Below are 10,452 nucleotides of genomic sequence, written 5' to 3'. Positions count from 1 at the left end.
ACCAGTACACATGCAAGTCAGGTCACAAGGCTGTTGCGGAGGTCTCTTTCCAGCTCTACCAATAACACCATGAAAGGCTGGGATGAGCAACGTGCCCTGGGCTGTAACCTTCCCCTTGAAAAATGGAGAAAAAGCTTTTCCCCGGGAGGCTTTCAAGCTAAAATAGGGTTTGCAAAACAAGTTTGAGGTGAAAGATACTGAGAAAAAACACAGCAAGTCTTTTAAAACTACATCCACACAACTGCTGGTGCAGGAAAGGGATGCAGTCAAACCTCCAGCCGGTCAAACCTCCATCCAAATGCCAGATCAGCCAAAGGAAGAAGTGGAGAATAAAAAGCACATGCTAGATGTTTTTGTCCCAGTAATAAAACATTTACTAGAGCAAGCAGAAAGTAAATGCACAGCTGATAAAGAAAACATCACAATGTCACAAAAACCTGACAGTTTCTGATACTTCTTTCAGTAGAAACAAGACAGAGGTGGGTGCTGACATGTTTCAACAAAAGTTCTTCCTTACCTTTGTGGTGCAAAAAAAAAAAAAAAAAAGGTTAAAAAACGGATAATACACATGACGAGTTAAAAATGGTCAAGCAAGATTTTACAGTTTTAACTACATGTGTCCAATATGGGGCAATATTTAAGCTGTTCCACTTCACCAACCGCTTTTCAGGTTCTCCCTAAAGGCTTCTGAGCAGCAGGTCCCTGAATTTCTGAATGAAGCCTCTTCGTTTAGCCTCATGTCATGGGGGACACCGACCTTTGATTGTTTTGGTATATCTACTTTATTTTTTTTTCCCTTTTTTGTTTTTAATTTGAAGAAAGCACTCAACCCTCTCATAACAGAGGGTGCATAGGCACAGCAGAGAGGCAAGTTTGCTATGCAGGCTTCCACCAAAACAAAGGTTATTAGGAAAGAAGAGGTTCTTTAAAAAATACCTGGGCAATGGGATTGGGATTGATGTACTGACCACAAACAAGCCAGGGAGTCCGTCCTACACTACCTGTGATTTTGTGGTTAGCTGGGCTGGAGAAGGATCCCTTGAACAGCTTCATTAAAAAATTAAAAAAAAAAAAGGAAGGAAAAAATCAACTTGCTTCATCCCACCTTCAGCAAAATTAGTTGATGGGGAGAGATGGAAGGGGAAACCTGGAGGCCAAATTATGTGGGGATAAGAGAATATGTGAAGAGACTGGGGAAGAACTCACCATACTGAACAAACTGCTGAAAGATTAATGTTTAACAGGTGGGTCCTGAGCATCTCTAGATGGACTGGTTTTTTAAACGTGAACGCTGGTTAAGAAAAGACTACTTTATACTTCTATGGACAACAGTTTCTTAACGTTCCAAGGACGCGAAACACCTTTCTTGTCAAGAAGATCTGTTTAAATCCAGCAGAGAGTCACTTGAGCACTGAATGTTTAAAAGCAGAACCCAGGGAGCTTTATCAAAATGATTTCTCTTTGACTAAGCACTGTGTGTACACATCATTAGAGTGAATCTGTCCGCAGATGTACCGGCCCAGACTTGCACAGGGAGTTTTCATGGTTTCCTTCTCCTCCTCCAGCTGCTCAACAACCAGTTACCAAAAACCCCAAGAAATCCTCTGGAAAAAGACAACACTACCTGCAGAGATTCCAGGCTGCGAAACCCCAGCTTTTAGCTGTCCCACCGGCTCTTCTTACGTTTTGGGGGCTCTGGGACAGCAAAACCATCTGTCTTGTTGTCTCGGCTGTTGGCATCCTTCCTGTTCTCACCATTCCTGTTCTCGTTGTTCCTACCTTCGTTGCTATTCCTGCTATCACCATTATTGCGATTGCCACTGCCCACATCAGCGAAGTGCCGGCTTTCACTGTGGCGATGGTTGTCACCGTGTCGGCCCTCTCCGTGGCGGTAAGCGTCACTGTGGCGACCGCCTCCTTCCCCATGGCGCTGCACATCGTTGTAGCGACCACCGCCCTCTCCGCGGCGCGGGACCTCATTGTGGCGACTGTTCCGGTTGTCGTTGTATCGTTCTCTGACAATGCCACCGCCGCCGCCACCGCTGCCGCCACCACCGCCAGCAGTAGCAACGCCAGTGCCGCCGCCGCCAATGCCTTCTCGATTGTTGGTGCTGGCATTTGTGTTGTTGAAGCCCTGTACTCCGACACTTGGAAAGGTGGGAACGCTACTCAAATTCCCCGTGCTGGTGAAACCTGGAACACCCTTTGCTGCTGCGGTGGCTGCGATCGGGCTGTCAGGATTTGCAGCATTTTGCTGTGCTGAACTTGTCGGTACTGAGTTCAAGCTCCCAGCGCTGGTCCAGCCACTGGCACCAGCAGCGGAGCTACCAGTCTTTTGATTATTCAAGCTTGCAGCAACAAAGTGGCTCTTATACTGGGACTGCCAGAAAGAGACAGAAAGGAAAAAAAGAGAGCATGTTTGCCTCTACGCTGCACCACAAAACATGCAGTCATCATGCGTACACAAGCCTGTCTTGAGTTCTGGGGAGCCCCTAGGAAAAAGAGTTCCTATAAAAAGTCAGTCTTGGAGTGATTATGTTCCTGCTGTGCTTACGAACACAGAATTAGTAACGGCCATTTGCTCCCAGACCACAGAAACAAGGGAACTCCTGTATTGTGGCGTTAATTTTTACACTGAAGAGAATGGGTTTCTCCGTTCCCCGTTTCTTTTGATTGCAATTACACTACAGGTGCTAAGCAACCTAAATAGGATCAAGCCTAGGAGCAGAATCCAGAAGGGAAAGAGAGCAAATAGGGAGCAGGAAACAAAGTCTGGCAAATGAACTTTGGGCAAACGGGTTCAGCCCAGCCTGCATACTAATTCCTCCCCTCAGGACTGCAATGCTGAGTGTGCGCTCCAAGCGGCTGAGACACGACCACAACTACCAGACTCAACCTCCCTGAAGTCAACAGCGTTTCTGCATTTGCAGGGGAGGAAAAAAAATGGTCTTGAATAATAAGTAGTAAAATTTTTCCATGTTATGTCCTTTTCCTCTTGAGTTAGAACTTGGTGTACAAGTGATCAAACCAACCTGAAAAGCTGCTTTCATTGCTGTAAGCCTGTCTCCCATTGCCCCTGTGGATGGCTTGTACGCCTCATAGTTACTCATCACGCTGTTGTTGTTTCCACGGTCCTATGCAAAAAGACAAAGGACAACTGGAGAGATTTATCCAACACAGACACTTCCAATTCAACCGTTCTCCAAATCTATCTTGACCCTGCACTCAGGAAATACAGCTACCTAGGATGACAAACTTCTGGGGAGCACTGAGCAGCAGAACAGTTTGCCCCGTGACCTTGAGGACGACAGAAAAGTAAAGATGCAGTAAGGCTTAATGACTCACGAGTCAACAGTATAAGCGCATTTCCCAGCTCCTTACAGGACAAGCAAAAGCAAAACACAGTCAAATGGCGATTTTGACAGAGGTTGTAGCTAAGACAAAGCGTGAACAAGACTCCAGCTGTGACTTTTGGAAAGATGCTGAACATGATGTGTTTTCAACATGTCTACAGTTAAACTCTGTCCCCAGACACACTGGCAATGAGCTGTTTTTCTAGCATGGACTTACCTTAGTAAGTGTTCTCAGTGCTGAAATATTTTTTGCTGCCAAGAATCAGCCTGGAAATGGCTTTTCAAGTAATGCATTAGCTTTTATTTTGCATTGACAGTCTATTTTGGGAAGAATCTGCAAACCTTCTGGATCACTCTGGCCCTAAAGAGGGCAGCTCTTGACAAGAGGATAACAGCACCAGACAGTTTCACTTGAGATATTTCTGATACTAACCCTGAAAGACTATGAGCTGTGAAAACCTTTGAAAGTAGGGGCTATACTCCAGTACTAAGAAGATTTTTTTAAATTGAAGAGTATTCAATACTAAGTTTAAAAGTTCCAAGGATCTGTAAACAACGTCTACTTACAGAATTTTCTGACCCCAGACCAGGACGTTCACGGTACCCTAAGCCACCTCCACCAATATTCAGCTTCTTGCCTTTTCCTCCTTTGAAACGTGATTTCCGGAACCACGGATTCTGTACGGAAGAAGGACAAATGCGTCTCAACACAGGGAATAAGGAGCTTCATAAATGCATGTAATGCGGCTCAGAAAAGAAGGATTTTGAGCATTTCAAAGGAAAAATACAAAATCACTGTTTCCCATTCAACAATACAGCTGTTGCAAAGGGATGGAACGTGACAGACTACAGCGTTTTGAAACTAAGCTGTAGACAGTTCTGTCACGTGGGTCTGAAGCTTTTTGTTACAAATGCTTTTTACAAATTTTTTGTCCCGAACTTTCATCCATGTTAAATTTTTTGGGGGTTTGCATTCTAATAAACCCAGGAATAAGTGCAATCTCTAATGCCATTCACTTGGGAGCTCTGTATTTGCTCGTACTTGGGTTTTATTGATTTAGCCCGCTGCCCGGCTAAGGAGAAGTGAGGTTCTGTCACAGCAAAACTTCCTGCAACAGGCAGTGGCCTGGAAAGGGCAGTCCAACCAAACCTCCTCCTGTTACCAGGTTTTTAAATAATGGTTGGCTGCACCTCTTTTTATGGCCTATAGTTTCTTCAAACCTGACGAAGCTAGTAAGGCAAGCCATTTAGCTTCTCTACTCGCCTCTCAAAGGTAGCCTGTGGAGCTCTGCTTCACAAATTCTGTCTCTCCTGAAAATGCTGCCTCTGCACCTCGGAAAAAAGTATTTATTTCCAGCAGCTAGTGCCCAAGCTGCTTGCCAATGAAGCCACAAGCATGCTAATCCATCTCTGAATTTGGGAATTACCAAAAAGCCTTTGCTCTCTTGTGGCTACACGGGCAGCAAAAGACAAGAACTTAAAGAGCTGACGAGTACAGTGGTGCAAGCACAATTACTTCAGCTATCCGTCATACCTATATATAGCAAGCCTGCCAGACAGCGCTGCCAAGCAGGTATAATGATCAAGCAACAACCATTTCACAGAGTGAATGTCCCTGTAATTATTTTCTAGTAGCTTTCAACTAAGCTCCATTTCCCAGGTGCCTGCCACAAATGCATATTGAAAATCTGATTGTAACGAGATGCTGGAGCTGGAGTGCTCTGCTGGCATCCACCAGATTACAGCTCCTAATTTCCTAGGCACTGCCTGACCCTAAAATAGATTACACACTTCATTCCAAAATCTTCATGTCTTCATGGATTCTTTCATTAGAAACACTAGAAAGCCTACTTAAAAACAGTATAGGTTGCCAAAAGGTCACTGTGAACACATGATGGAGCCAGAAACAAGTTCCTGAGCTCCTGATTTTGCGATAATCATGGAGAGAACTTTCCTCTACTCAAGGAGTTTTCCTTGTTCGTACCTGCATTGCTAGATCCAACAGCTCTTTGGAAACATGTTGATTAGCGCCTTCCAGATTTCTGACAAGATCACCGGCAAAGTTACTGTCTTTGGGAGTCAGCAGAGTGTAGGCAACTCCCTTCTCGCCTGCTCTGCCAGTACGGCCAATTCTATGGGTGTGCGTATCTATGTCCCGAGCCACGTCATAATTGATCACAGTCTTAATGGAAGGAATATCTAACCCACGAGCTGGAATAAAGAACAATATAGCGGTAAGCGTGATTATCCTGAATGAACTCAAAGCAATCCTATTCACACCTGCATTATCGCTTCATTGTGTTCCAGCACACTAGAGGAGCTTCCACAGGAATGTACCCCAGTTAAGACACCCTTCGCAGGCTAAAACTCTTTGTTATCTTAAGTGTAGCAATATCTTCTCCAAGAGTAGTGTAAGTTCCCCAAGTTCACAGGATTGAGAACTGGAAAGATCTCTTTAAACGACTGTTATTCCAAGGAAGAGAGAGGGCTTTATTAAAGGACACTAAAATTCACTCTTTGTTCAGCTGAACGTCTGTGCACAAAAGCTGTTCTAGAGAAGGCTTCGAGTGTGCCCATTTCCTCTTCATTTAAGCACGTATAATGTGTCAGCTGATTAACAAATAACTGCTTCCTTAAGAAACAGCTTATTTCTATATATGAAAAAATATGTCACATTGTAACTTAACATTAGGAGACTTTAAAAATAAAACACCTTGCTAACACTGTGTACTTCTGAAAAAACATCTGGAACACAGTGCCCGGCAGGCGCAGAAGCCAGCCTTGTTGCCTTTCACTGATAGGTGTCAGCCTTTCTGCTGAAACCCACAACTTCTATGAACTGCTGTTTCTTAGAAGGTCACATACCGGCCACATCAGTAGCTACCAGTATCGGGATCCCTTTTTTCTTAAATTCTGAAATGACTTTATTCCTCTCACTCTGGTCCATGTCACCATGAAGCAGCCCCAGATTATGATCCTCCTGCTTAAGGTTATTGGCCAGCTCTTCTGCGTTTGCCTTCTTGGTGACAAACAGGAGAACGCTCCCAGAAGATGTGAACTCCACGAGGCGTCGAGTCAGCCAGTTCCATTTGCTAGGGCCAGAGGGGAAAATCTCCACAATTTGAGTAACATCTTCATTTGCCTAAGGGAAGAAACGAGACAAGCAATAATGCAGGACAGACAGGACAGTATTGCAAACAAACACAGACGGCTGAACAAAACCAGGAATTTAAAGTAAGTGTGAGAATAAAAAGTGGAGAAGCAGGGGACCAAAATTCTCCTTTAAGAGGTTTCAGCTCTTGTCTAACTGCTGACCACTTCATTTTCACAGTGCAGAAAAGGCAGGGGTTAAATGAGCTCCTCTTTGTTAAACCTGAGAGAGGCAAAGCTCAGTCTTTGACATGATGCAGTTTAGCACCCTACTGATCTAAATGTCGGTACTTGCAATTTAGATGCTCTTACCACAGATGCTATTAACTCCTAAAATAGACTGTGCAAGAGCAGGGTCTGAGACAGGGAGGATGCTCATCAGTAAAACTGTTCTTATGCAGGTGAGAACGTACCCCTGTGAGCTGTGACGTACCCTTGGAGTCAGGAAGAGGGGAGGTATAGGCAGACTCCCTACACACTCCACATTGCAAGCAATGAAAGCGCAGTGGAGCACACAGCACTCTCTGGAAGTTTCTCTGGAAGATGTAGTTCTTACGCATTTAAATATTAATGATTTCAAGGACGATGCTCTCGTAATAGAGTAATAATTTAGATGAAAGAAAAGAAACCATGTGATTGACCTAGGAAAGCTGCTTCTTAAGCAACAATGGAAATGGTTAGGAAAAACACTTCCTACAAAGAATGGGCTTCAGGTAGCCATTAATGTTTTGTTAAAAAGGGGTACGTCACGTTCCTGACAGAAAAAAAAAATTAAAAAATGCATAAAACTGGTTAAAAGAATGTTCTGAAGGCATCTTGTGAAACTTCTCAATGGCTTTCATACATTATAAGCAAAGTTTCTTCACAGCAAGCGTAACCTGCCCACTTCATCAACTTATTACCAAATCCCTGGTCTGCTCATTGTTCAGCTGCTACAGTCAAGTATAGAATCAACGTTCCCACATAAACCAGCTGAAAGACATTACAGTCTAAGTTTCAAATCCTTTGTTGCCAAATTGTAATTTATTTATAGTTTTGAGACAAAACACTGATTCAGCCTAATAATTAAAAAAAAAATTAAAAAATCAATCACTGCATCAATGTTGTTTCTCTCCTTGGTGAAACCTCCCATCACTACAAGAATATTTGTTGGCAGAAAGAAAGCTCAATAAAATTAAAAAACAGAACAAACCCAAAACCTTACTATTTTTTGTTAAGCACAAAGTATTTACTCTTCGATATAAATGATGGCTACTGCAGTTTAACATAAATTTCAGACAACAGATGGAGAACGGTTCATTTCTCTGACTGCTGCAGAACTAACGTGGAATTACCTCTCCAATGTCTCCCTGCACAACTCGAATTGGGTCGATCAGAATATCTCGAGCCAATTTCTCAATCTTCTTGCGGAAAGTGGCACTGAACAAGAGGGCTAAAAGAAAAACAGTATTTGAACTCCTTGAAAAATACATTTTCTTTAATGCTGCACAGATCTTGTGAATGAGGACCTGTGCAACGGTACTAGATGCCAGTGACCTGAAGCTACAGTCTGTTTTACTGGTGCTAATGAAAGTTATCAGTCACGCTATTAGAATACCTCAAAGTGGAAACACACATTTCATGACATCTGAAACAAGAGAGGGATAATAAATGGCACTGCCGTGAACCTTCCTTCATGGCAGCTTAGAACACAGGATCTCAAAGCATACATACTAATATTAATTCAGCTAAGCATCTCTTCCCTGGGTAAAGTCCTTGGAGGGATTACAGACTGATGACCAAGTGTGGGTATTTAACCATACTCACAAGTGCTCCCTCCCAACAGCCCACGCTGAGAACACCAGTGGAATCTCGCAACAGTCTCATCGCGTGGCTGTGTCATGAACAGGAAACCCAAGCTCTGTTCCAGATTCTAACTGGTAGCCCACCATATGGCCTCCTTCGACTCTCAGTTTAGCTTGAAACAAGCTTATACTTACTCTGTCTGTCAGGACGTACATGGCTTGCAATTGATCTGACCTGATATTCTGAAAAGGAGAGGGAAAATGTTCTAATCAACACTGTATGCTCATTATTTACTAAAAGATCTCAAAATGAAACTTCATTGCTTAACAAATAACCATAGGAGGAAGGAGTGCCTCTCACTCAGCGTTTATACCGTGACTTCCAGGTGCTCTTTGCTGCACAGTGGAAGTTCCTTTGCTGTATGAAGAAACTTTTGGAAGTTTCTTCAGCAAAAAGTTCCAGAAGCAAAGATCCTAGCTGAGTCTGTGCATACACTGCATCTCTTACAAGTGTCTCCCTCCATTTGAGGTATTACAGTACTGTCAAATCTTTGCTATGTCCCATGATGCTTGAGCATATATTCAAAATAATCCAGATTCGAATGACCAAACCTCTTCCAATAAAGTAGAAGTTCTTTTAGCACCACTAGTTTGTACACACAGAACCAAAGCACAGAAGTGACTTGCCCAAAAGTTATCCAGTAGCTTTAAGATAAAAATCAGGGTTTTTGGACTTCAACAGGATTTCACTGACCTCTTACAGCAACAGATACAAGACCTTGAAATTTTACTTTTGTCTAAAAAGTATTTCCTTAATGTATTTTCAAGCATATGAAGCTACCGGGGTTATAAACAGTCCTACTAAGCTGGGAACTAGACACCACTGTTTTCCAAAACAGCGACCTTTGTTTACATACCAAAACCCATATCAAACATTCTGTCAGCTTCATCAAACACAAGGTAAGTGACTCTTTGAAGGTTTGTAGCTTTCTTTTTCACATGATCAATTAAACGACCCTATTAAAAAAAAAAGCCAAGTTTTTAAAGCGTATTTAAAAAACTGTTAATATATGCAAACTTCAAGCACTTAACTGCTTTTTATCCTCACTTACCAGAGACTTAAGACAGAAAACAACTCAAGGCTTCACTCTGAAAGTAAGTGTCAGTATTCAAGTCACAGAAACAGATTCCTGAACTCTCATCAACTATACTTGACAAGCTGAATTTTAGGACTGGATTTTCAAGGCTAACATTGCTGAGATCCTAAAATTCTCTAGTCTTTATTACAATTAAATTTTAATTGTGAACTGGCGATTTAATCCCATAATAGCTGGTGCAGGAGTTCTTCATGCTTCTTGCCTAGTACCCCAATAAATAGCCACAATAAAACTTCCTCCAACCATTAGTTGGGCAAAATTGAGCAAGTTCGTAACTAGTTTTTGCAATAGGCAAAAAGTCAGTTGACAATGGTGCTCATTTAAATCACTGGTTCAGCATCAACACCCATTCTGATTCAGTGCTTCAACCCTTCGGTATTACTGCCACAGGCACTGATTCAGTACGACAGCACTCAATTTCACGACATTCTGGGAATTTTCTTCATGAGTTCAAGGCTCAGCAATCAGAAGCTGGTATTGCACACAGCTGACACTGATACAAGCAGATCTTGCTCGGTACTTTGCCTTCTGGTGGAAATCCTACCCAACCTCTTTCAATTTCTCTTGGGACACAAATAATCCCAACATATTTGCTCTCTACATCTGATAATATGTGAAGGACCTAGATTTCAGCGATCAGAGAACAAATTCCGCATCGCCAATGATATTAAAAACCTGCCTCAGCGTCCGTTAAGCAACACAAAAATTGTACTGTGTGCATGCAGGTACTTACTGGTGTGCAGACAACGATCTCTGCCCCCTCCTGGAGGGCTTTGGCTTGCTCCCACATGCTTCCTCCTCCATACACAGCTACAGAGCGCAGATTATATGCCTTACCAAAGCGCTTACATTCAGAATGGATCTGAGGATTTTAAACAAAGCACATCACAGTTCATGTTAGACACATCTGAGAAAATATACCTGACTTGGAAATATAGTCCAGCTCCTGAAATCCACTCTTCAGCTAATAACTTAATGAAATTATTCAGAAATCCTCAGGGCTGAATA

The 10,452-nt window shown here is 42.7% G+C and overlaps 1 protein-coding gene across 2 annotated transcripts in view; it reads right to left on the bottom strand.

Moving 5' to 3' along the window:
* Positions 1-350: 350 nt before the first annotated feature.
* Positions 351-10,452, bottom strand: part of DDX42 (DEAD-box helicase 42) — a 21,719-nt gene continuing 11,617 nt past the window's right edge. For both annotated transcript variants that reach the window (XM_075117140.1, XM_075117141.1), the window contains exons 10-18: positions 10,178-10,306; positions 9,205-9,304; positions 8,483-8,530; positions 7,838-7,935; positions 6,219-6,495; positions 5,338-5,564; positions 3,921-4,031; positions 3,033-3,134; positions 351-2,380 (exon numbers count right to left, since the gene is read on the bottom strand). In XM_075117140.1, the coding sequence (XP_074973241.1) occupies positions 1,658-2,380; positions 3,033-3,134; positions 3,921-4,031; positions 5,338-5,564; positions 6,219-6,495; positions 7,838-7,935; positions 8,483-8,530; positions 9,205-9,304; positions 10,178-10,306 (1,815 nt within the window). In that variant the 3' untranslated portion in view covers positions 351-1,657. The remainder of the gene's footprint in view (positions 2,381-3,032; positions 3,135-3,920; positions 4,032-5,337; positions 5,565-6,218; positions 6,496-7,837; positions 7,936-8,482; positions 8,531-9,204; positions 9,305-10,177; positions 10,307-10,452) is intronic.

Source organism: Phalacrocorax aristotelis, chromosome 23 (genome assembly GCF_949628215.1).
Source record: "Phalacrocorax aristotelis chromosome 23, bGulAri2.1, whole genome shotgun sequence".
In the NCBI taxonomy this organism is placed as follows: Eukaryota; Metazoa; Chordata; class Aves; order Suliformes; family Phalacrocoracidae; genus Phalacrocorax; species Phalacrocorax aristotelis.
This window is presented reverse-complemented; position numbering and strand designations above follow the sequence as displayed.